This window comes from Pelophylax lessonae, assembly GCF_965119305.1.
Source record: "Pelophylax lessonae genome assembly, chromosome: 2".
NCBI lineage: Eukaryota > Metazoa > Chordata > Amphibia > Anura > Ranidae > Pelophylax > Pelophylax lessonae.
In genome coordinates this window covers 625082717-625110050 of record NC_138769.1, presented here as the reverse complement: position 1 = coordinate 625110050, position 27334 = coordinate 625082717, and the positions used below count along the sequence as shown (strand labels likewise).

The following is a 27334-nucleotide window of genomic DNA, read 5'->3' as shown; positions in this document are numbered from 1 at the left end:
TGTGATCAGGGGGCCGCACTGTGGGGTCTCTGGGGTATATGCTGTGTGTGAGCAGGGGGCAGCACTGTGGGGTGTCTGGGGTACATGCTGGGTGTAATCAGGGGGCAGAACTGTGGGTGTCTGGGGTACATTCTGTGTGTGTGAGCAGGAGGCAGCACTGTGGGGTGTCTGGGGTAAATGCTGTGTGTGATCAGGGGGTAGCACTGTGGGGTGTCTGGGGTAAATGCTGTGTGTGATCAGGGGGCAGCACTGTGGGGTGTCTGGGGTACATGCTGTGTGTGATTAGGGGGCAGCACTGTGGGGTGTCTGGGGTAAATGCTGTGTGTGATCAGGGGGCAGCACTGTGGGGTGTCTGGGGTACATGATGTGTGTGATTAGGGGGCAGCACTGTGGGGTGTCTGGGGTACATGTAGGTTGTGATCAGGGGGCAGAACTGTGCGGTGTCTGGGGTACATGATGTGTGTGATCAGGAGGTAGCACTGTGGGGTGCCTGGGGTACATGCTGGGTGTAATCAGGGGGAAGAACTGTGGGGTGTCTGTGGTACATTCTGTGTGTGAGCAGGGGAAAGCACTGTGGGGTGTCTGGGGTAAATGCTGTGTGTGATCAGGGGGTAGCACTATGGGGTGTCTGGGGTACATGCTGTGTGTGATTAGGGGGCAGCACTGTGGGGCGTCTGGGGTAAATGCTGTGTGTGATCAGGAGGCAGCACTGTGGGGTGTCTGGGGTACATGTAGGTTGTGATCAGGGGGCAGAACTGTGGGGTGTCTGGGGTAAATGCTGTGTGTGATCAGGAGGCAGCACTGTGGGGTGTCTGGGGTACATGCTGTGTGTGATTAGGGGGCAGCACTGTGGGGTGTCTGGGGTAAATGCTGTGTGTGATCAGGAGGCAGCACTGTGGGGTGTCTGGGGTACATGTAGGTTGTGATCAGGGGGCAGAACTGTGGGGTGTCTGGGGTACATGATGTGTGTGATCAGGAGGTAGCACTGTGGGGTGCCTGGGGTACATGCTGGGTGTAATCAGGGGGAAGAACTGTGGGGTGTCTGGGGTACATTCTGTGTGTGAGCAGGGGGAAGCACTGTGGGGTGTCTGGGGTAAATGCTGTGTGTGATCAGGGGGTAGCACTGTGGGGTATCTGGGGTACATGCTGTGTGTGAGCAGGGGGCAGCACTGTTGGGTGTCTGGGGTATATGCTGTGTGTGATCAGGGGGCAGCACTGTGGGGTGTCTGGGGTATATGCTGTGTGTGATCAAGGGGTAGCACTGTGGGGTGTCTGGGGAACATGCTGTGTGTGATCAGGGAGCAGCACTGTGGGGTGTCTGGGGTACATGCTGCATGTGATCAGGGGGCAGAACTGTGGGGTATCTGGAGTACATTCTGTGTGTGTGAGCAGGAGGCAGCACTGTGGGGTGTCTGGGGTAAATGCTGGGTGTAATCAGGGGGTAGCACTGTGGGGTGTCTGGGGTAAATGCTGGGTGTAATCAGGGGGTAGCACTGTGGGGTGTCTGGGGTACATGCTGGGTGTAATCAGGGGGCAGAACTGTGGGGTATCTGGAGTACATTCTGTGTGTGAGCAGTAGGCAGCACTGTGGGGTGTCTGGGGTACATGCTGTGTGTGATCAGGGGGCAGCACTGTGGGGTGTCCGGGGTAAATGCTGTGTGTAATCAGGGGGTAGCACTGTGGGGTGTCTGGGGTACATTCTGGGTGTAATCAGGGGGCAGAACTGTGGGGTGTCTGTGGTACATTCTGTGTGTGAGCAGGGGGAAGCACTGTTAAGTGTCTGGGATACATGCTGGGTGATCAGGGGGTACACACTGGGTGATCAGGGGGTACATGGTGGGTGATCAGGAGGTACATGGTGGGTGATCAGGGGGTACACGCTGGGTGATCAGGGGGTACATGGTGGGTGATCAGGGGGTACATGGTGGGTGATCAGGGGGTACACACTGGGTGATCAGGGGGTACATGGTGGGTGATCAGGGGGTACACACTGGGTGATCAGGGGGTACATGGTGGGTGATCAGGGGGTACACACTGGGTGATCAGGGGGTACATGGTGGGTGATCAGGGGGTACATGCTGGGTGATTAGGGGGTACACGCTGGGTGATTAGGAGGTACGCGGTGAGTAATCAGGGGGTACACGGTGGGTGATCAGGGGGTACACGCTGGGTGATCAGGGGGTACACGCTGGGTGATTAGGAGGTACGCGGTGAGTAATCAGGGGGTACACGGTGGGTGATCAGGGGGTACACCCTGGGTGATCAGGGGGTACATACTGGGTGATCAGGGGGTACATAATGGGTGATCAGGGAGTACATGGTGGGTGATCAGGGGGTTTACGGTGGGTGATCAGGGGGTACACGGTGGATGATCAGGGGGTACACGCTGGGTGATCAGGGGGTACATACTGGGTGATCAGGGGGTACATGGTGGGTGATCAGGGAGTACATGGTGGGTGATCAGGGGGTTTACGGTGGGTGATCAGGGGGTACATGGTGGGTGATCAGGGGGTACACGCTGGGCGATCAGGGGGTACACGCTGGGTGATCAGGGGGTACATACTGGGTGAATAGGGGGTACATGGTGGGTGATCAGGGGGTACATGGTGGGTGATCAGGGAGTACATGGTGGGTGATCAGGGGGTACATGGTGGGTGATCAGGGAGTACATGGTGGGTGATCAGGGGGTACATGGTGGGTGATCAGGGAGTACATGGTGGGTGATCAGGGGGTTTACGGTGGGTGATCAGGGGGTACACGGTGGGTGATCAGGGGGTACACGCTGGGTGATCAGGGGGTACACGCTGGGTGATCAGGGGGTACATACTGGGTGATCAGGGGGTACATGGTCTGTGATCAGGGAGTACATGGTGGGTGATCAGGGGGTTTACGGTGGGTGATCAGGGGGTACACGGTGGGTGATCAGGGGGTACACGCTGGGTGATCAGGGGGTACACGCTGGGTGATCAGGGGGTACATACTGGGTGATCAAGGGGTACACGCTGGGTGATCAGGGGGTACATGCTGGGTGATCAGGGGGTACACGCTGGGTGATCAGGGGGTACACGCTGGGTGATCAGGGGGTACATACTGGGTGATCAAGGGGTACACGCTGGGTGATCAGGGGGTACATGCTGGGTGATCAGGGGGTACACGCTGGGTGATCAGGGGGTACATACTGGGTGATCAAGGGGTACACACTGGGTGATCAGGGGGTACACGCTGGGTGATTAGGATGTACACGCTGGGTGATCAGGGGGTACATGGTGGGTGATTAGGGGGTAGCATTGTGGGTATGGTACCTGCTGAGCCTGATCAGTGTAGACTCGCACAGCCCCGCCCCTGTTCCCAGGCCCCGCCCTCCTCGGCTCTCAGATGCTGAGCTGTGCTCCGTATAGCCGGGAGTGATCCGGGCGGAGGGCTGTGCTGAGCTCTCATGTCTCCGTCCGCCCGGGGAACCTGTAGACGGATCGCCGCCTCCACACATCGGATCTGCATCTCCGGGACAGGTAGGAACCCAGACAGACAGAGATCGCCCGCACTCCGCCCTGTGTCTGTACATCGGCCGATCACATTGTGCGGGGGTATACTGGGCTCTCCGATCATCGTACTGCGGGGGGCCGGGGATCCTTCCAATTCGTCCTCGGATGGTGATGGGGGGGTCGGGGCAGACATCGCGGGTCATACACCTGTTACTGGGGGAAGGCTCTTCTATAGGAAGGACTGATTAACAGACAGGGACCCCCCCCCCCCCCTGTATGGAGTGATCCCTGGACAGGGACCCCCCCTGTATGGAGTGAACCCCGGACAGGGACCCCCCCTGTATGGAGTGATCCCCGGACAGGGACCCCCACTGTATGGAGTGATCCCCGGACAGGGACCCCCACTGTATGGAGTGATCCCCGGACAGGGACCCCCACTGTATGGAGTGATTAACCCCCGGACAGGGACCCCCCTGTATGGAGTGATCCCCGGACAGGGACCCCCCCTGTATGGAGTGATCCCCGGACAGGGACCCCCCCCTGTATGGAGTGATCCCCGGACAGGGACCCCCTTGTATGGAGTGATCCCCGGACAGGGACCCCCTTGTATGGAGTGATCCCCGGACAGGGACACCCCCCCTGTATGGAGTGATCCCCGGACAGGGACACCCCCCCTGTATGGAGTGATCCCCGGACAGGGACACCCCCCCTGTATGGAGTGATCCCCGGACAGGGACCCCCCCCCTGTATGGAGTGATCCCCGGACAGGGACCCCCCCCCCTGTATGGAGTGATCCCCGGACAGGGACCCCCCCCCTGTATGGAGTGATCCCCGGACAGGGACACCCCCCCTGTATGGAGTGATCCCCGGACAGGGACACCCCCCCTGTATGGAGTGATCCCCGGACAGGGACACCCCCCCTGTATGGAGTGATCCCCGGACAGGGACCCCCCCCCTGTATGGAGTGATCCCCGGACAGGGACCCCCCCCCCTGTATGGAGTGATCCCCGGACAGGGACCCCCCCCCTGTATGGAGTGATCCCCGGACAGGGACCCCCCCCCTGTATGGAGTGATCCCCGGACAGGGACCCCCCCCCCTGTATGGAGTGATCCCCGGACAGGGACCCCCCCCCCTGTATGGAGTGATCCCCGGACAGGGACCCCCCCCCCTGTATGGAGTGATCCCCGGACAGGGACCCCCCCCCCTGTATGGAGTGATCCCCGGACAGGGACCCCCCCTGTATGGAGTGATCCCCCGGACAGGGACCCCCTTGTATGGACTGTTTAGATTCTATACATATGAGCAGAGCCTGGCTGTGTCTTCTATAGAGAACACAGGATCCTGAGGATTGTATATCCAATATGAGAGGGGGACATAGACAGGCAGATCTGTCACTGGGAATGTATGAGAACTGCCATCTGATTGCTGATAAGAGGGGGATATCAGATCCTGGCTCACCTGTGGCCCAATCACTTCTATAAAGGCATCAATTAAAAAGTAATATGGTGCAGCCTAATCATCCCTCAATGTGATAACTTTATTTGTTTTCTTATGTCATTCTATTTCCATTTCCCTGCACTGAGCTGAGATCTCTGACAATGTTTTCACCCATTTTCTGTGAACTACAAACTATGGGGGAGTAATCAGGAGAGCATTGTAGGGTGACAGCACTGCTCCTCCATAGATACAGTCAGTGAGCGTTGTCACACAATTACAGGAAGTGTGTTATTGGCAGGATCACCAGATGAACATAAAACCAGTGCAGCCACCCCATCGAATGGACAGCTGCAGTATATTTACATGTTTTGGGTTTTGATACATTTTAGTGATCAGAGTCTCCATTATGTTGGTAAATAATATTTTTTCCTTTATAGTAACTACACACATTATTATTTATTTTCCAATCCATCTACTCTGATCCATCTATGGTTGACAACCAATTTGATCACTATGCCACACACACATAAATAATGAAGACCTGATCATAATTTACAATCCTAAATTATTGATCACATCCCTGTTTCCTCCATGTAATCTCATAATCTGATTGATCTGCATACCAGTGTATCTCAGTATACACTCAGTGAAGAAAGTATCTCAGTGCTACCGATTGGTTCCAAACAATCGATAATATTCTGCTCTGGCCAATCAACTCGCTTGATCTAAACTGAGTCTAAATCTATTGGAAAGAAGGTTCTGGCTATTGGATTGTTTGAAGATTTGAAAAATCCAAGTGTGTGTGGCCACCATTAGATTAGAGCGATCAGAGATTGTCATGTTGGTAAATAAATGAGTTATAGGGAGATGTGAATGTTTCCAGCAGAGAATGTCATTTGTTGCCTGCATCTGTCCTGGCGATTGATATCTGAATGTGTCTTTCCTAAAAATTGTCTTCTGCCCAATCTGCTAATGATGAGATTCTGGATGGAGGCGGCAGAGACCCGTTCAGTGCTGTCTATACTATCCCCACACTGGTCTGTGTATCTGCTAGGGAGATTGTGCACCAAACACGTGTATTGATCATTACTTGTTGCAGTAGAAGCCAATGATTGTATAGTGTATGGGGTGAAATGTGAAGCGTGCCGTATCGGTTGCATTGGTGATGGACGCTTGGTTAATCTGTTTAGGATTCATGGAGACACGGGAGATAGAAAACTCGTTCAGCCTGGGAAAGCTTGTTAACTAAAACCATTCAAGTGTGCTGCCATCACCCCCTGCTGCTGCTGCTGCTGCATGCTACTCCTTCACAGCTCATGTGGTTGCTATGGGGGCTTCACTTCCTGTTTGTCCCATCTACAAGTTCACAGATTAGCCTGGAAACCATAGACAAAGAGCACCAGAGACTGCACTCCTCCAGTCTACTCCAGGGAACAGGCTTTATTTATCGCCACAGATCCCGAATCTCACAATCCTTCCAACAGATCCCCCGTATACACTCTGTAGAGGAGGCATTATGTTACATATCACTATAGATCCTAAATCTGACAATCCTTCCAACAGATCCCTGTATACACTCTGTAGAGGAGGCATTATGTTACATATCACTATAGATCCTAAATCTGACAATCCTTCCAACAGATCCCTGTATACACTCTGTAGAGGAGGCATTATATTACATATCACTATAGATCCTAAATCTTACAGTCCTAACCACAGATCCCCGTATACACTCTGTGGAGGAGGCATTATGTTACATATCACTATAGATCCTAAATCTGACAATCCTTCCAACAGATCCCTGTATACACTCTGTAGAGGAGGCATTATATTACATATCACTATAGATCCTAAATCTTACAATCCTTCCAACAGATCCCTGTATACACTCTGTAGAGGAGGCATTATGTTACATATCACTATAGATCCATCTTACAATCCTTCCAACAGATCCCCCATATACACTCTGTGGAGGAGGCATTATGTTACATATCACTATAGATCCATCTTACAATCCTTCCAACAGATCCCCATATACACTCTGTGGAGGAGGCATTATATTGCATATCACCATAGATCCCAAAATCTGACAATCCTTCCAACAGATCCCCGTATACACTCTGTAGAGGAGGCATTATATTACATATCACTATAGATCCTAAATCTGACAATCCTTCCAACAGATCCCTGTATACACTCTGTAGAGGAGGCATTATATTGCATATCACCATAGATCCCAAAATCTGACCATCCTTCCAACAGATCCCTGTATACACTCTGTAGAGGAGGCATTATATTACATATCACTATAGATCCTAAATCTGACAATCCTTCCAACAGATCCCTGTATACACTCTGTAGAGGAGGCATTATGTTACATATCACCAAAGATCCTGAATCGGACAATCCTTCCAATGGATCCCCATGTATAGTCTGTAGAGGAAGCATTCCATTACACATGACCAAATATACTGAATCTGACAATCCTTCCAACAGATCCCCTCATATACTTTATGGAGGAGGCATTACATTACATATCGCCAAAGATCCTGAATCTGACAATCATCCAACAGATCCCATATATACTCTATTGAGAAGGCATTATATTACATGGGAGCAGAGATCCCCAATGTGGCAATCCTTCTAACAGATCCCCCATATGCTCTCTGTGGAGAAGGTATTACATTACATATCACCAAATATCCCGAATCTGACAATCCTTCCAACAGATCCCCATATAAACAACCTTTTTTTTTTTTTTAATATTTCATTATTAACCCCCCTTTTGATTTTACTAACTAGACGGTATAAGGAGTATGAGCAGATGGGTTTTAAAGTGGTAGTAAAGCATAAATAAAACAAACCCTACAAGGTAAAGACATAATGTGCTAGTATGCATCGCATACTAGCACATTATGAAAGACTTAGCTTAAAACAAAGCCCTCCAGTGGTGTGCTGTCACCACGGCAGAGGCTTCCATCTTCCCCCTGGGCTTCCTTCCGGGTTCGCAGGCTGCAGCTGCTTGAATGGCTGAGCTGCGATGTTGTCACTCCCGCACATACGTCACAGTCACGCCACAGAGCTCTGAAGGCATGGCACGGGTATGACGTTCTTTCAGAGCACATGTGTCAGTGATGTCACCGTCTGCTGCTGCCTAGTGCACGGTGCACATTTAGGAGATATTCATTGAACCTACAGGGAAGCTTTACTATAGACTTACCTGTAGGGAATAATAAAAATACAGAGTTTACTAACACTTTAAGTCACCATACAAATTACCAACTGACTGTACAATCTCTGTACAATTAACATTAGATTTACCAAAACTATGAAAAATGATGACCTCCCTACACCATCCAATCAAAGTGCATCCAATCTGGCAGGCCCTTGCACTATACTGGTGGTGGTGTGTTTCCCATGAAGAAATGGCCATAGATTGTCTATAGTCGGCATCATTTGTTTTAGAAGCAGCTTTGCAAAAATGTGTGCCCAGTTAAATGTTGTTAAATCTCTCGTATATCAAAATATCTGAGGTGTGTGTTGCCATAGTAACCCATTAGAATTTGGTTGCTATGGATAGCCCAGACGCAGGTAACCTGAACAACGACCATGCGTATTTGCATGCACTGCACCACGGCTGGGCTGTGTGAAAGGGGCTAAGATTTGTTTTACCGTCTGCCATAAAGGGATTAAGCAGTTCACTTTCAGCCAGGGGGGGTACTTCCACCTCCTTTTGGCTTTCCTAAGTCTGATCATACACTATACAGTCTGATTGTATGATCTTTAAATATATAATGCAAAGGCCTGTCTGATTTGCTACAAATTGACTATTGTTTAGGTTTGTCCTCATATTACATAGTTTTGGTAAATCTAAAGTAGATTGTACAATCAGATTGTATAGTGTATGCCCGACGTAGAAGGTGCTACTGAAAATATCTTGTCTACTTCTGGGTGATGTACATCTGACTGAGTGCTAATAAGGGGTGTAGTGGGTGGAAAGGGTGTAGGAAGGGAAGGGTGTGGGGGTAGAAGGTCTATAAAGGGGTAGGGGGTAGAAGGGGTGTTGTAGGGGTAGAAGGGGTAGAATAGGTGTTGGGTGGAAGGGGTGTAGGGGGGGTGGTGGAGGGAGTGTAGGGGTATGGGGGGGTTGGATGGGAAGAGGTGTAGGAGAGGTAGAAGAGGTGATAGGAAGGGGTGTAGGAGAGGCAGGGGTAGAAAGGGTGTAGGGGTAGAAGAGTTGTTGGATGAGAACGGGTGTAGGAGAGGTAGGGGTAGAAGAAGAGGTGTTGGAGGGTAGTGGTAGAAGGGGTATAGGAGGGGAAAGGGTGTTGGAAGGGAAAGGGTGTATAGGTGGAAGAGGTGTAGGAGAGGTAAGGGTAGAAAGGGTGTAGGGGTGGAAGAGGTGTTGGATGGGAAGGGGAGTAGGAGAGGTAGGGGTAGAAGAGATGTTGGAGGGGTAGTGGTAGAAAATGTATAGGAGGGGAAAGGGTGTTGGATGGGAAAGGGTGTAGGGGTGGAAGAGGTGTAGGATAGGTAGGGGTAGAAAGGGTGTCGGGGTAGAGGAGGTGTTGGATGGGAAGGGGTAAAGGAGGGGAAAGGGTGTAGGGGTGGAAGAGGTGTTGGATGGGAAGGGGTAAAGGAGGGGAAAGGGTGTAGGGGTGGAAGAGGTGTTGGATGGGAAGGGGTAAAGGAGGGGAAAGGGTATAGGGGTAAAAGAGGGATAGGAGGGGAAGGGGTAGTAGGGGTATAGGAGGGGAAAGGGTGTAGGGGTAGAAGAGGTGTTGGATGGGAAGGGAAGTAGGGGCAGGAGGGGGAGGGGTGTAGTAGAGGTAGGGGTAGGAGGGGAAGGGGTGTAGGGGTAGAAGAGGTGTTGGATGGGAAGGGAAGTAGGGGTATAGAAGGGGGAAAGGGTGTAGGGGTAGAAGAGGTGTTTAATGGGAAGGGAAGTAGGGGCAGGAGGGCAAGGGGTGTAGTAGAGGTAGGGGTAGGAGGGTAAGTGTGTAGGGGTAGAAGAGGTGTTGGATGGGAAGGGAAGTAGGGGTAGGAGGGGAAGGGGTGTAGGGGTATAGGAGGGGAAGGGGTGTAGGGGTAGAAGAGGGATAGAAGGGGTAGTAGGGGTAAAGAAGGGGGGAAAGGGTGTAGGGGTAGAAGAGGTGTTGGATGGGAAGGAAAGTAGGGGTAGGAGGGGAAGGGGTGTAGGGGTAGAAGAGGTGTTGGATGGGAAGGGAAGTAGGGGTATAGAAGGGGGGAAAGGGTGTAGGGGTAGAAGAGGTGTTTAATGGGAAGGGAAGTAGGGGTATAGGAGGGGAAAGGGTGTAGGAGTAGAAGAGGTGTTTGATGGGAAGGGGTATAGAAGGGGGGAAAGGGTGTAGAGGTAGAAGAGATGTTTGATGGGAAGGGGTATAGAAGGGGGAAAGGGTGTAGAGGTAGAAGAGGTGTTTGATGGGAAGGGGTATAGAAGGGGGAAAGGGTGTAGAGGTAGAAGAGGTGTTTGATGGGAAGGGGTATAGAAGGGGGAAAGGGTGTAGGGGTAGAAGAGGTGTTTAATGGGAAGGGAAGTAGGGGCAGGAGGGGAAGGTGTGTAGGGGTATAGGAGGGGAAAGGGTGTAGGAGAAGAAGGGGTATAGAAGGAGGAAAGGGTGTAGGGGTAGAAGAGGTGTTTGATGGGAAGGGTAGTAGGGGTATAGGAGGGGAAAGGGTGTAGGAGTAGAAGAGGTGTTGGATGGGAAGGGAAGTAGGGGAAGGAAGGGAAGTGGGGGTAGGAGGGGAAAAGGGTGTAGGAGTAGAAGAGGTGTTTGATGGGAAGGGGTATAGAAGGGGGAGGGTGTAGAGGTAGAAGAGGTGTTTGATGGGAAGGGGTATAGAAGGGGGAAAGGGGTGTAGAGGTAGAAGAGGTGTTTGATGGGAAGGGGTATAGAGGGGGAAAGGGTGTAGAGGTAGAAGAGGTGTTTGATGGGAAGGGGTATAGAAGGGGGAAAGGGTGTAGAGGTAGAAGGGGTGTTTGATGGGAAGGGGTATAGAAGGGGGAAAGGGTGTAGGGGTAGAAGAGGTGTTTAATGGGAAGGGGTGTAGGCGGAGTGCCCCACATATAAGGTGGGAGAAGACACCAGTCCTCTAATCTCTTCCTCTCTGGGAAATTGGGATTTCGGATTGAGCTGTGAGACATTCCTACATTTATAATGTATTCCAGGTTGAGTGGTTTGCATGGGAAGCAGCAGCAGCCGGGTTGGGATCAGGGCATTGCCCCAGTAACAGAGTGTAATTAATAACTGGTCTGTAAATGGATGACGCCGTGTGCCACCCCCCCCCCCCCCCCTCCCCCGGTGTCATCCCACTTCTCCCCAGTTTGTTCTGGCACACAGATTGCATTTCAGAAGAGCAAAGTAAAACATCCCCGCTGTACATCCAGGTGTGAGCGTTTACCTTCACTCAGGACGGATCTCACATCACTTATAAAGCGCCCTCAGTCAGTGCTCTGGCTTCTGAACACAGGGCTCCTTCATGTCCAGGATTTCTGGAAATCTGCTATTCTGAGCTCTTACACACTTTTTCCAGTTTTCTTGCAAGTCTGGAGGAATCCACCCTCCTAATATTCTTTGCTGCCAGTTTTAATATTTCCCAACCTCAATTCTGATTAAGATTTCCACTGCTGCTCTAAATTTGTCTGCTGGACGTGATCACAGCTCTCCGCCAAGTTCCTCCAAGTGTCGGACGGACCCACACAACCAATTACATTCTCACATCCTCTACAGAATCATGTGGTTGAATGTCACCTCTCTTCCTTTAATTCTCGTCCAATGTTGGCCACCGTTAGAAAATGCCTAGTTGACTGGCTGCCTTCTAAGCAGAGGTCAGAACTGACAGGCTACGTATTTCTGACATCCCAATTTTTTTTTTTTTTACCTACAGTATACAGTATTTTCAGATTATTGGTGGAAAGTAAAAAAATGTAACTTTATGGTTATTTACATTTTTTTTTAACTTTGTTTTTTGCTTCTTTAATTGGGGCTCTCCAATCTTTTCAGTATGAGGGCCACATTAGATATTTTACAATTATTCACAGCCCAACAAAATCAGTTTTATTCAATGAATGATTACAAGTTTCACTTTCAAGTACAAGTATATAAATGTAGCCAGCCTGGAAAGTTCTAGAATATAAATGATTCAAATTTTCAATAAATGAATAAACACACTCGGAGAAACAACTTCTTCAAATCAGAAGTCTCCCTATTACATTAGAAGCCCCATTTTGCATCAGAATCCCCCCCCCCCCCCATTACATCAGAGACCCAATTTCTCATCAGAAGAGCCCCTCCCCCCCCCCCCCCATTACATCCGAGACCCCATTTTGCATCAGAATCCTATTACATTAGAAGCCCCATTTTGCATCAGAATCCCCCCCCCCCCCTTATTACATCAGAGATCCAATTTCGCATCAGAAGTGCCCCCCCCCCCCCCAATTAAATCAGACACCATTTTGCATCAGAATCCCCCCCCCCTTATTACATCAGAGATCCAATTTCGCATCAGAAGTGCCCCCCCCCCCCAATTAAATCAGAGACACCATTTTGCATCAGGAGTCCCCCCATTACATTAGAGACCCTGTTTTGCATCAGAACCCCCCCCCCCATTACATCAGAGACCCTGTTTTGCATCAGAACCCCCCCCCCCCATTACATCAGATACCCCATTTTGCATCAGAAGTTGCCCCCCCCCATTACATCCGAGACCCCATTTTGCATCAGAAGTCCCCCCATGACATCAGAGACCCCATTTTGCACCAGGAGTCTCCCCATTACACCAGAGACCCCATTTTGCATCAGAACCCCCCCCCCCATTAAACTAGAGACCCCATTTTGCACCAGAAGTCCCCCTATTACACCAGAGACCCCATTTTGCATCAGAAGTCCCCCCATTACACCAGAGACCCCATTTTGCATCAGAAGTCCCCCCATTACACCAGAGACCCCATTATGCGTCAGAAGCCCCCCCCCCCATTACACCAGAGACCCCATTATGCGTCAGAAGCCCCCCCATTACACCAGAGACCCCATTATGCGTCAGAAGCCCCCCCATTACAGCAGAGACCCCATTTTGCATCAGAAGTCCCCCCGTTACACCAGAGACCCCATTTTGCATCAGAAGTCCCCCCGTTACACCAGAGACCCCATTTTGCGTCAGAAGTCCCCCCGTTACACCAGAGACCTCTATTTTGCGTCGGAAGTCTCCCCCATTTTGCACCAGAAGTCCCCCTATTACACTGGAAACCCCATTTTGTGTCAGAAATCCCCCCTTTACATCATAGTCCCCTCCCCCCCCCCCTTTCGCATCAGAAGTTAACCCTTTCACATCAAAGCTCTCCTCCCTTTTGATTAGAGTCTTCCTTTCCCATGGAAAACCCCACCACATCAGAGTTTCTGCGGGCCAGGTAAAATCTTCTAGCGGGATGGATAAGGATCACAGACCATAATTTAGAGACGCCTGATCTTTAAGGATATTCAGTGTATATTCTGTATTACGATTAATCATTTGTAATGGGCTAAAATTTAAGAATAGTCAAAAGAGAATTAAATGCAAAAAAGTCAAATACATACATGACTAACCCTTCTCATGGCCTATTTTTTAGCAACCTGTTTTTCCATGGAATTCTCTTGTGGTTTTTGGGGCAGTGGGTCTTACAAGAGTTCCTAGAATTCAAAAGTGTGATGCAGAATGGGGAATAATTCTAGGTTACTCAAAATCAGAGCAGAAGACCTCATTGGACTCATGCACTACCAACTGATTTGTCCTCTTCTGAGGCCCGGTTCGCACTGATGCGACAATTGCTCTGACTTTGGTGCCCTTGTCGCATCAGAAGTCCGACCTTATTCTGTGCAATGGAACCGTTCTAATTGGTGCGACTTGAGTCGCTCTGATTTAAAAAAAAAAAAAAAGTACTTTTGGTCCAAATTTGGTATGACTTGCATTGACCTCTGTTAAAGAAGTCACATGCAAGACATGCTGAAGTGGCGCTGGGGACTGACTTCAAAGTCACGGGCAGTGTGAACCCGGGCTGAAGTCTTAATTCATGTAGCCTCTCACCTACCGGTAGTAGCTAATTGGCTAATGAGGTCTTCTGCTCCGATTCCGAGGAACCTAAACATATTCCCCATTCCACATCAGACTTTGGAACTCCTGTGAGACCCACTGCCCCAAAGCCACAGAGCCCAAATTCAGAACTTTACAAACTTGCTTCTCTATCCTTTAAACCAGTGGTCCTCAACCCTGGCCTACAGGGCCCACTAACAGGCCAGATTTTAGGTATTACCTTGGGGAGATGCAGACTAGAGTACTGCAATCACTGAGCAGCAAATGATATCACCTGGGATGTATTTCAGTTATCTTGCAAATCTGGCCTGATAGTGGGCCCTGTAGGCCAGGGTTGAGGACCACTGCTCTAAACTATACCATCACCCCAAAGTCACAGAGAACTCCATTCTAGGTTGCTGAAAAATGGGACGTGATAAGAGTTGTTCATGTATGTATTTGATTTTGGATTCCATAGGGGTGATTTACTAAAATCTCGTTCACTGCAGATGCGATGGAAGGCAACATGGCTTTTTATTGTGTCAGTTCACACCACAGCATGCAGCACTTTTTTTATTTTTATTTTTCAGCTGGCTGTTGCAATGCAAATCACCGTATTACAATTCTACTGAGGTACATAGAACTGTGTTAAAATGTCACTTGTGACATTCCAATAAAGCTAAAGCCCCGTACACACGTACCGATGGTCGGCTTACAAATGTTCCTCTTTTCTCCCCGGGATGTCGGTGTCTGCTGAAAAGTGCAAAGACAGCACAAGGACAGCACAAGAATTTTGTCCGCCGACTGCAGAAGTGATGTCATGTAATGGTTAACTTTCCCTGTGTTTTCTATTTTCTGAGCATGCCCAGTCTTGCAAATCTGCGGTCTGTCGGCCGAATTGTGTACTGACAGGCGAACAATCGTCCGTTCTGGTGTCGGCATACAAATATTTTCATGTTTGCACGAAAGACTTTTGTCCGCGGATTGTGCGCAGACATCTGTCGGAGGCACCATACTAACACGCGTACAATCGGCAGATCCTTCGTCCACCGACGTTTGTATGCCGACGATCGGTACGTGTGTACGGGCCTTTAGTGATAAAAAAATAAACCCTTCAATGCACTGGGAGTGGCCCATCTGGACTACGTGAAACGGCACACACCTAAAGCCATGCATTCAGCGCGGCTTGATAATGTGAATGGGCCCTCTGGAAGTAAGTAGGCTGTTTACTTTGAAAATAATTTTTCACTTATCTGGTGAAAATTCACTTTGCCAAGATTACCCAATCACATGCAAAAAAAAAAAAACCCACAGCATTTTTAACATTAATTTTTGGAGTGATCGACTTTCAGCCCTGGTTCATACCAGTGCGGCTTTGAAGTTGCGCTACTTCAACACAATTTCAAAGCCGCAGATCAGTGCGGTTTGGATCTCCGATGTCAATCGCAAAAAAAGTAGTGCAGGAATCTTTTTCAAAGTTACTGCGGCTTGAGTCGCAACGATTTGAACGGTTCTGTTCCTGGTGGTGGGTGCGACTTGTCATGCGATTTTGAATTGTCAGATTGCATAACAAATCGCACCAGGGCTAACTCTGAAAGTTGGACAAATTTTCCTAACATTTTTGAACAAAATTTCATAAGTGTATGAACAGCTTCAGTTGTATTTTAGCTGGCTAGTACTATTTTTTTCCTGAATAAATCCTTTTAAATACATCCAGTAGTCTTTTGCAACCTACAGCTTTGTATTGTGGGACCACAGCCAGAAAGCCACAGGTTGTTAAAGGCTGATTTACAATGTAAGACGTTCCTGCATTATGTCACTATTCAAAAAACCGTTAGAAAGTTCCACTTGTGAGCAAATGGATGAAGGCTTCGTGTTTAGGCAGCTTGTCCCCTATTTCCCCCCCCCCCCTTCTTTTTTCTTGGAAAGGATTGTGTGAGAAGATTTCCTAAATGCTGGCTTTGTTTTTTTTTAAAGGGCAAGCAGAAGACTGCAGTTGCGCAGCTCCATGCAGACAATAGACGTGGAAGAGGAGACACAAAGGCTTACAACGGATGACGCTCTAGATGTTCAAATCTGCTGATGCTGTCACGTTGATGTTGTGAGGAGCATAGATCGAGTCTACCCTAATGCTCACATGGTTGAGAGTATGACGTCACCCTCCAAGGGCTGTGGGAACGGGCCAGGAGTTACCTCTCAAGTCATTGACAAAAGTGTTTCAAGAACTTCTCAAGACAGCTGTCACAATGGAGCCCTTGACAACAGAGACGACTCCCAGGAGGATCAGAGCCCCTCCAAGTCGTCCAACGTATTCACCAGCCCAATACAACGGTCCACCCCTAATGGTGAGAGGCCCCGTTCAATGATAGGCATGGGTAATTCATCAACGTGGAATGCTTTGTCATCTTTGAGAAAGATGGGTTCATTCAAAAAGCTGAAATCCTCTGTTCTGCAAGGTATTCAGGCTAAAGAAAATGCTAATATTTTAAGTGATGCCGAAAACGGGGGTGATCTACACAAGCGCCTGTCTTCTGATGGAGTAATAAGTTGTCAAACTCCCTGCAGAATGCCAGCCTCAAGATCCATGCAGGATAATTTTAATGTGACCGATGGTCTGCAGTCTGATGGGTCTGACGTTGAGGAGTCCGATGACACGTTTTTGAGGAGCACCCATCGATCTCGCAGTATCAGACATGCCTATGGAGCTGGTCGAATTAACTTATTGGATAAAGACAATGTCCGCTTACCAAACAGTCCCCATAAGCTGTCGCCTATTGGGCGGGAGCAAAATGTCTGTGAAATTATTGTGAAAAACTCAGACAGCAACAAAATTATTTACAGAAGGAGTAAAAGTACGGACAACCTCAACTTCCTCAAAAAGAGCTCTTTCAAAAGGAAATCTACCTCTAACCTTACGGATGTAAAATCTAACAGTGAAAAGGAGATCATCCAGAAAAGCCCGCTAAATACGTCTGCAGATGCCAATAATCTCTCTGGGACTCCAGAGAGACGATCCAAACGGTGGAGAAGCCCAATCAGGGCAAAGGACTTTGACAGAGTCTTAAAGATCATGAGCAATGTTACTGAGGCCAATTGGAAAAAAGAGAGCAGCAAATGCAGCTCTCCCACCAATGAAGAATATCACCGAAGTCGGCCGAACAGCCGATTACATGATGATTATTCCAGGAGAGTATCCAGCAGCGCGGACACAGAAAGAAGGAGATATATATTTGGTCCAAATTCCCCCTCATCTGAGACAAATTTGTCTCTAAGCTCCCCTAGGACTAACGTGAACAGTCCATCTTTAGACATGAATGCACTACCAACTGATATCAGGTTGTCCTCTTCTGAGACCCTCTCCGTTAAGCCTTGTAGCCTCTCACCTACAAGTAGCAGCTTGAGCCAGTTGGCCAATGAGGTCTTCTACTCTGATTCCGAGGAACCTAGACATATTCCACATTCCACATCAGACTTTGGAATTCTGGGAACTCCTGTTAGACCCAGTGCCCCAAAGCCACAGAGCCCCAGTTCAGAACTCCACAAACCTGCTTCTTCTATCCTTTTTACTAATCACCACAGCACTTTATCGTTAAGCTCTATGGAAAGTGATGAGCGGGCAGAACTGGGCACCGTAAAAGCCGATAGGAGTCCACATTCCTGCAAGGATACCATTAAACATACTTGCTATGATGATGGGAATGAGGATAGTGGAATTAGCAGCCACTCTCAACTGAGCCTCAATGTGGTTAATGAAGAAAAACAGGAAGAGGTAAGGACCAGAAACTTCTAAATATGACACATTTCTTTCTCAAATTGGGTCCTCAGTTTAGGTTTTCAGGTTAATTTTTGGTAAATATGTGATTATGGCTATAATATGGTTGTTGGTACAGGCATACTTGGTTTTATTGTTCTTGCCAACACATGGCACCGACCATTCGAAAGGGAAACAGTGATGATCTGCTGAGAACACCCAAACCAGTTGAATCTTTCCTTCCAAAGTTTGTTTATTTGGTGTGTCTGCTTACACCTGAAGGTGACAATAGACAATGAGGTTGGACAGTCATCATTTATTGTCAGTTCACACTAGGGCGACACGACTTCGGGCGAGTTATGCCGTCACCCGTGCACCGCGACGTCTGTGCGGCTTGCAACGACTTCACATAATGGAAGTCAATGCAAGTCGCTCCGATGTCGCCCCGAAGTAGTGCAGGAACCTTTTTCTAAGTCGGAGCGACTTGAGTCGCTCCTATTAGAACGGTTCCAATTGCACAGCACGGTCCGCTACTTGTCAGGCGACCAAGTCATCTGACAATTCGGAACAGTGTGAACCGGCACTAACTGTCTATGTCCTTCTAACTATTCTGTCAGATATTTGCTTTTATTTAGCAAGTCCAACACAGCTTGATATCTGAAAGTGAAATAGCTGGTTCATAGCGTTAACCCTGATCTTTTTATCTCCCACATATATTTTCCAATGAGTGTGACTAGCTTTATCTTTATTAAAGTAGAACTAAAAGCAAAACATTTTTTTGTATCATTTTGAATAGCGTAGGGGTATAACCCCAGTTGGCCATCCGTATCCCATTAGGAAGAATATCTTTCACTTCCTGTCCCATAGCCAGAACAGGAAGTGAGAGGAAATTCCTGCTAAATGAGGGAATCCTTGCTTGTCCGCAGAACTAGTGTCTCCACTGGAAGATTTCCTCTTATGTTTCTGGTGACAACTTAAATTTGGGATTCTTTCATGTTCATTCTTGGTGAATATGGTAAATAGAACAATTAGGGTGAATCTACCTAGTGGAAACACAAACAGTAATAAATAGGTGTTCTAATCTCGCTCTACAGTTTGTTATACTTTTAAAGCATGGGTGTCCAACCTTTTGGCTTCTCTGGGCCACATTAGTGTAGAGAAATTTTCTCAGGCCGCATATAAAATATTTACTATAGTTAAGGTATACAAGTAATAAAATGCCGCCTCGCCCTTCCTGCGCCGCCGTGCCCCCCGCACTAATTTTAAAACAACTAGAGGATGATCAAATGAAAAGGAGTCAGTACACAGAGGTTTACTTGTTCTGAGAGATAATAAAGGAACACTCTAACCACCATAACCACCTCAGTGATTTGAAGTGGTCATGGTGGTAGGAGTCAGAAACACTGCACATGCTCACCCCCACCCCCCCCCCCTCCCCTCCGAGGCAGCCTCTGGCTACAGTTGGAAGCTGCTGTGGCCTTGCCCCAACCCGACTTCATTCCTCCCCCAGCAAAAAAAAAAAAAAAATTGTCAGGGGGCAGAGGGCCATATTGCCTGCGGTTCTGGGCCGCATGCGGCCCTCGGGCCACAGGTTGGACATGCCTGTTTTAAAGTGTTCCCCTTTCTCCATGTAGTCAGAGGAGGCTAGACACATTCCCAACTTTGTAGCAGAGACATCAAAATTTTGAATTCTACCTTGACAGTGGTGTTTCATGCACAGATTTCTACATGTCCTTTAGTGACTATCTGTATATCAGAATGCAGTCAGCAAGACTCCTGTAGGATAATGAATTGGCCTTACTTTGTTGGTTATCACAACCATGCAAATAGACTTGAACTGAAAAACCCAAGGACTAAAATGTAATGTATTTCAGATTAGGTTACCAATCCTTCAATGTGGTGGCTGCATTAGGTTTCTTTTATTGTCACCTGTTGAGCCCATCAGTACCACACTTCCTGTCCTATGGTGACAACACCCACTTACTGTACTATATCTATATAGGAGCACAGGAACATCATTGCGGTCCCAGAGCAGTGCATCCAATGGCATTCAGATATATACCTTCACCTTTACTTGTTTGTAGATGCTTCTATACCTAGAGGTATAGCGGAAGATGAGACAAGAACACATTTTTGGTCTACACTGGATGCATATTTGTTCTGGATTTGCACAATAGACAGGAGTGCCAACCTCTTTATGTTGTTCTTGCAGGTTCCACTTTGATGTTTACTTCCACTCTTATTTTTAGACCATTTCCTTTATATAACCTGTCGATCAGTCTTGGTTAATGTGTAACATGGTGCACACAGAAACTCCTCCAGGATTATACAGAGAGTAGGTGTAAAATAACCCATGCCAACCAGATTGAATTGAAGTCACATGATGACCATGAATTCTGATTGCTTCATTTGGGTTACTTCACGTTGTCCTTCACCTTCCAGAGTAAACTTGCACATAAGCTTGCAGTGTTTGAGTGTGAATTGCACCTTGTACACAGCAGAGGAATGTCCTCTCCGCTTGGAAGTCCAGCCTGGATGTAGCTTTTAAAGTGGATGTAAACACTAACGCCTCACTCACTTAGTTTGGCAGATATCTGCAGACGGTAGTCCATGTGTTTGGACAGCTGCAGATACCATCAGCCTGTCAGGCTTCTTGGCCGTGGCTGTCTGCAATGTTGTAAGAATGAATCTGCACATCACGCGCCTTCGTCCATCTATGATCTTATGGTGGCCATACACAGTACAATTTTTTTTTTTTATACAATTGCACTGTCAATCGATTTACTGTCCAGGAGAAAAATATATTTGGAAGATTGCTCAGTGTTCCATACAATAAACAATCCTATCAATCTGTTTTCCATCCTGACAGACCAATCAATGTAAGGGTTGCACCAATACCATTTTTTTACTGGAGAGTACTAGTACCGATACTCACCGATGCCAAATACCGATACTTTGCAGTGCAATTTGAGTCCATATAAAATGAATTGCCTGTCCCTGTTCACAGTGATGTTAAGGACACTGTTGGCCCCACTGTTGACAGCCTCCTAGCAAGCAGTGACACTGCAGTGGGTGGAACCCGATCGGGAAGATGAGACTTTAGATCCCCATCAGGTCTGCTCTGATTGACAGCAGGCAGTGGGTGAATTCTATAGCCAATAGCAAGCTGTGTACTGGTTAAGGATCTGCCCGCTGTCAATCACAACGGGAGCAGACTTGATGGGGGAGCTAGTGTCTGTGAGTCCCCATCAAGCTCCACCCCCCCCCCCCCCCCAGATGTCACCCAACATTTGTCATTTGGTGTGTCCCTGGGGTTGATTTACTAAAACTGGAAAGTGCAAAATCTGGTGCAGCTCTGTATAGCTTTTTTGTCAAAGCTTAATTGAAAAAGCTGAAGTTAGAAGCTGATTGGCTTCCATGTACAGCTGCACCATATTTTGCACTTTCCAGTTTTAGTAAATCAACCTCTCTTTATGAATTTCCCTGATTGTCTTTTCAATAATTCATAGGTTCATCTTAGGCCCCTTTCACACAGGATTTCTGATCCGGTCTGCCTGTCAGTTTTTCAGGCGGACCTGATCGGATTCTCTATTCACCCTATGGAGCAGCAGGTGTCAGTGGACCCGCTGCTATCCGATCCGATCCTGTCCGTGACATCTGGACGAATTGAAACCCAATTTCCATCCGTCTGGAGGATCCGATCGGATGAAAACAGACAGGCGATCCATTCTCATCCGATCTCCCATAGAGGAGAGTGGGGATCTGACAGGTCTGTCTCTGCAAAGTAAGCGGAGACGGAGCTGTCATCTGCCTGCTCAGCGGAGATCGGCGGATCGATTCCCCCCGGAGCAAAACTGAGTCTGTCGGGCACACCACCTATGTAAAAGGGGCCATAGACTCGATCATAGTGTTTAATTTCTGCAAAGATTCTTTAGATCAGATCTTTACATGTATGGCTACCATTGGTGTGGATGGAGATCTCTGTTTCACTCAGGCTGCAAGATGTAAGAAAATAAACTATACATGTATTAGCGCTGCACAATTAATCGTTAAAAATATGTGATCTCGATTCAACCCCCCTCACAATCTTAATCTGACTTTTCCACGATTCATGTAAAAAGAGCAGAGCCGTTCCCTGCTCACAGCCGTCAAAAAAAAAAAGGTATCCGGGTGTGATTATCCCTAAAAGCAAGATAAAAAGGAACACTTCATCTTCTGTTCATTTAGAGATCAAAGGGATGAACTTTGGTCTGTAAATTAGGTCAGTTTAACCACTTACCGACGGGCCGCCGTGTATTTACTACGGCAATGTGGCTCTAATGCGCGAAACACACCTGTACGGTGTTTAGTTTAATAGCCACCAGATGGCGCCATCGTGCCGTGATTGGCTAGCAGGGATGTCAATCAATGGGTCCGCCGGCCACCTGTGATCATCCCCAGGAGAGGCAGAACAGCAATCTGCCTATGTAAGCAAGGCAGATCGCCATTCTGCAAGGGGATGAGATGGAGATCTTGTGTTCCTGCTAAGGAGGAACCCGGATCTCTGTCCCCCCCCCCCCCCCCCAATCAGTACAACCCCCCCACAGTTAGTAAGCACCCCCTAGGGACACACTTAACCCTTTCATTGCCCCTGATGTTAACCCTTTCCCTGCCAGTGTCATTAGTGCAGTTACAGTGTTTTATTTATTTATTTATTTATTTTTTAACACCGATCACTGTATTAGTGTCACTGGTCCCCAAAAAGTATCAAGTGTCAGATGTCCGATTTGTCCGCCGCTGTGTCGCAGTCCCCACTAAAAATTGCTTTTCGCTGCCATTACTAGTAAAAAATAAATAAATAAAACCTCTATATTATTGCATCATTTGTAGACGCTAGAATTTTTTTTTTTTTTTTTGTTTTAGCAAAAACTCATAGTAGAATACATATTGGCCTAAATTGATTGAAAAAAAAATTGTTTTTCTTTTTTTTTAGCTGTGTTTTAACTTTTTTTTTTTGTCAAAATTTGAGTTATTTTTTTGTTTATAGCGCAAAAAATAAAAACCGCAGAGGTAATCAAATACCACCAAAAGAAATCTCTATTTGTGGGATAAAAACATTTTATTTGGGTACAGCGTCACATGATCACGCAATTGTCAGTTTAAGTAACGCAGTGCCACATCGCAAAAAAATAGTCTGGTCATTCACTACTTCCGGACCGCCCACCGTGTATTTGCGTCACTTCTTTGACGTTTAATACCGGGATTATGGCAGCAGATACATGCCATAACCCTGTTATTTTCTTACAGGGTGAGCGGTCCACTTTAACATAAAAGTGGTCCCAGCCTCGGATTCGCCATGCACATTATATTACTGTTTTCATATTTTTTTTTTTTTTATTCAAAAAAGTGTATTTTTTCCAGAAAAATCGCGTTTGTAGAACCGCTGCGCAAATATGGTGTGACATTAAGTATTGCAAGGATCTCCATTTTATTCTCTAGGGTCTTTGCTAAAAAAAAATGTGTGTGTGTGTGTGTTTGGGGGTTCTAAGTTATTTTCTAGCAGAAAATACTGATTTTAACTTGCAAACAAGTGTCAGAAATAGGCCTGGTCCTAAGTGGGTAAAACCTTCCAGTCCAGAAGTGGTTAAAGACTAGGCCTTTTTCTGACATGTGTTGCTTGCAAGTAAAAATCTGTATTTGTTGCTAGAAAATTACTTAGAACCCCCAAAGATCATATATATAATATATATTTTTTTGCAGCAGAGACCCTAGAGAATAAAATGGCGGTCGTTGCAATATTTTATGTCGCACTGTATTAGCACAGCGGTCTTTCAAATGCAATTTTTTGGAGTTGGCGTTTTACAGTAAAGACACTACTTATAATGTAAAAACCCCAAAAGCGGCTTTAAAGCTTGTTACAGCATTTAAGCAGCGTTTTTTTGTGTTTTGCGTTTTTACAGCCGAACAGCCTCTACTCCTTGACTCGCTGGCAGGCTTCTTTTTTTTTTTTTTTGCCCCTTTAAACTCTTGTGCCTCCAAACTCCTCTGAAAGTTTGTATGCATGGATGAAAACATAGGCTAACATGGAGGAGAGTTCAGAGGCAGTAGAAAAAAAAAAGACTCCACTAAAAGCAGCTGCATAAATATCCTTTGTGCGATGGTGTTTTAGCTCAGCAATGAACTGAAGGCCAATGTGGTTTGCCAATACATACCCAGGTACGCAGATCCTGCTGAGGGTGGGGTGAATAGGCCTTTGTTGCCATCCTACCAGAGCAGAGGCATAGATATGGGGGGGTCGGGGGTCCAACCCCTCCCCCAGAGCATTGATCTATTTCACAGCAGCAAGGCTAGTGTAGCTTATCAGCTGCGGGAGCCGCACTGCTACTGGGAAGACCACCTGCCTTATCCACGAGGGTGACAGGCAGGACCCAGCTGACATTGAAGCCATGTTTACTATTTGCTTCACTAACAGATGTGCCTGCTGGTGGCGCTGTATATACTGTGTATGTGTGTGTGTGTGTGTGTGTGTATATATATATATATATATATATATATATATATATATATATATATATATATATATATATATATATATATATACACACCACAATTTGTGGCAGACGTGCTAATTATTTTCTCTGGGTACTCAAGACTGAACCCCCCCCCCCCCCCCCCGGAAAACAAAATGATCTACGGCTCTGTACCAGAGTGAAATTTACTGACGCGAAACCCAAAATTTACTGGCACAGCCAAGTTTTTAACTGATATTTCCCAAAGTTACAAAATTACAGTTTTAAGTGCACATTTTGGTATTTAGGCTACAAACAAGTATAATATGCTATTAGAAATGTGATTTAAGGTCGATATTAAGGCAAAAAACATTTCTTATTTTATTTTCGATCTAGTAAGTAGCTTAGGGACAGGACTCTTCGGTCCACTCCAGTCCGAACAGCACCGACAGTCCTGCTCCCGTCCCGCAGACCCGCACATGAGACTCCGCCCGCACCATGACATCACAAGACACGCCTAGGCACCGCCTCCACCAGACCCACTGGTGCCACCTGAACACACTGCAGCAGGCAGGATAGTCCCAACCAGCCCTAGACTGGAACTGCACATGTGCAGCTCTGAGCTCAGCGTCACAGCCATATTTTTTACTGGCAAATCTTTTCCTGTCACTGCCATTTACTGGCAGAAGAAAAGTGCCCCTTTTTTTGCTGGCTGCCAGTAAAAATACTGACAGTTGGCAACACTGGAATAGGCTTCTTTTTAGTCTGAAGAGAAATGTGTGCAAGTAACTTAGATCCTTATCTAATCTGTGGTATTAGGCTTCTTTCCAAACAGATGATTGTCTGATCCCAGATTGTTTCCTGTTGGCTTTGCCTGTTTTACTACTTCATTTATAAACAGGCAATCCTGGAGAATGACTTCACTTGCATATATTTATGTTTTTGTACATTTTAATCGAGACTCTGGGTAGATTTGTTTGTATTATGCGAAATTGTTTAATAGGGGAGGTTACGTGACGCACAGCTAGTGCTTTCATGTTCTACTTCATTAAAATAACACAACAGCACCCCCTAGTGGATTAAATGCATAATAAAATTGTTATACATACAAATAAAGCTGTTAAAATGTAACTGTTAAGCCAGCAATCAATGGCAATTTTACTGTAAAAAGCAAATTTCCACTTTTGGACAAACATGATTATGTAAGACAGCGCAATGAACTCATAAAGTTGAATACTATTTATAACAGTGAGTTAATGTATACTGCTGTATACTATTGGTATGGTATTATCATTGACTATGGTGTCTAAAGTGCTTTGGACTGTATATTCTATGTTTCCAGGTCCTCTGTGATAAAGAAATAATCGAAGTGCAGTCTCAAGTTGGACACCGTACATAAACAGCATGGATTGGGTAATCTTCCCTGCCGGCTATTGTACTCTGCCAGCTGGCAACCCACAATTTCCTGCCTGACTCCTTTGATTTTTAGATCAAAGATGTTGGGCTGGAGGGTGCCGACAGTTTGGACTTTTCATTTGGAACCAGCCAAAGTTCTCTATGTATGGCCAGCTTACACCTGTGAACCTGGTTCAGAATTTGCCCTTCATCTGCATTGGGCTAGTCGTATATGGTTGAGTGCCAAGATCCACCGCTGTTCCTCAACTCTTCTATATGAGAGAGGAAGGATTAGCCAGGTGCCATGAAACTAGCTATCGCCTCCTAGAGTTTCTCTATAAGAGCCTAAGGGCTCTTTCACACGGTCCGCCTCCGCAGGCGGATCCGTGTTGCTCAGCGGGGATCGATCCCCGCTGAGCCGGGCGGATGACAGCTCCGTCTCCGCTTGCAGAGCGGAGAGGGAGGTGTCTTAGCACCCGCTGCCCTCTATGGGGGATCGGAGGAGAGCGGACCGTTTGTCCGCTCTCATCAGATCCGCTCCGCTCCGATTACCGAATCCCTATTTTTCCATCCGTCCAGATTTCAGCACAGGATCGGATGCGGATAGCAGCGGGTGTCAGTGGAGGTGTCTCCTCTGACACCCGCTGCCCCATAGAGCTGCATGGAGGATCCGATCAGATCCGCCTAAAAAACTGACAGGCGGATCTGATCGGACCGCCCGTGTGAAAGAGCCCTAAGGGCCCTTTCACACAGGCGTTCTGCATGTCCGTATATCATCCTATTTTTTTGCGGATGATATACGGATATAATGCATGTCAATGGCATTGCGGATGTCAGCGGATGACCATCCGCTGACATCCGATTTTCGTCCTTTCAGTTCTGTTCCGTTTTTTGGAACGGAACAGAACCCTATTTTTGTTCCATTTAAAAAACGGAAAGGAAGCAAAATCGGATGTCAGCGGTGTCATCCGCAATGCCCATAGACTTACATTATGTCCGTATATCATCCGCAAACGGATGGGATGATATGCGGACATACGGAGCGTATGACACAAGTGTCATCCGCTCCGTGAAAAAAAAAAAAAAAAAAAAGCTGCAGCGGATCGCAATGTGGTCCGCTCCATGTGAAAGAGCCCTATCCTCACTTGAGTATGGCATTGGTAGTGTGGTTGCGTTGGGGAATGTTTTCATGTCCTCCACTTTTGGCAAGGGCTGTTGGATGGACATGTGTCACTAAAACCATAAAGTGTTCGAAACAGTGTCAAGGGTACAATGTGATAATATACAGGTCACTAATATAGGGAAAAATGTAATAATCCCCCTGGCAATGTTAAATATTTAGTCCTAAGAGAAATAGTAGTAATATTAATCAGTAAATCTGATCTTAAAGTGATTGTAAAGTCTCTTAAAAAAAAAAAAAAAAAAATGAATAAATAAACCTGTCATACTTACCTCCTCTGTGCAGTTGGTTTTGCACAGAGCAGCCCAGATCCTCCTCTTCTCGGCTCCTGGCTCCTCCCTCCTGTTGAGTGCCCCCACAACAAGCGGCTTGCTATTGGGGCACCCAAGTCGAGACACAGCTCCCTGTGTCCATTCAGACATGGAGCCATGACCCAGCCCTGCTCCCCTCTCTTTCCTGATTGGCTGGCTGGCTGGCTGGCTGGCTGACTGACTTTGACAGCAGCGGGAGTCAATTGTGTCGCACTGCTGTCTC

The 27334-nt window shown here is 47.2% G+C and overlaps 1 protein-coding gene across 2 annotated transcripts in view; it reads left to right on the top strand.

The window, feature by feature from the left end:
- The first annotated feature begins 3371 nt into the window (after nt 1–3371).
- The window catches only part of SPATA13 (spermatogenesis associated 13), a 131092-nt gene continuing 107129 nt past the window's right edge, over nt 3372–27334 (top strand). For both annotated transcript variants that reach the window (XM_082245529.1, XM_082245531.1), the window contains exons 1-2: nt 3372–3509; nt 15964–17755. In XM_082245529.1, the coding sequence (XP_082101655.1) occupies nt 16124–17755 (1632 nt within the window). In that variant the 5' untranslated portion in view covers nt 3372–3509; nt 15964–16123. The remainder of the gene's footprint in view (nt 3510–15963; nt 17756–27334) is intronic.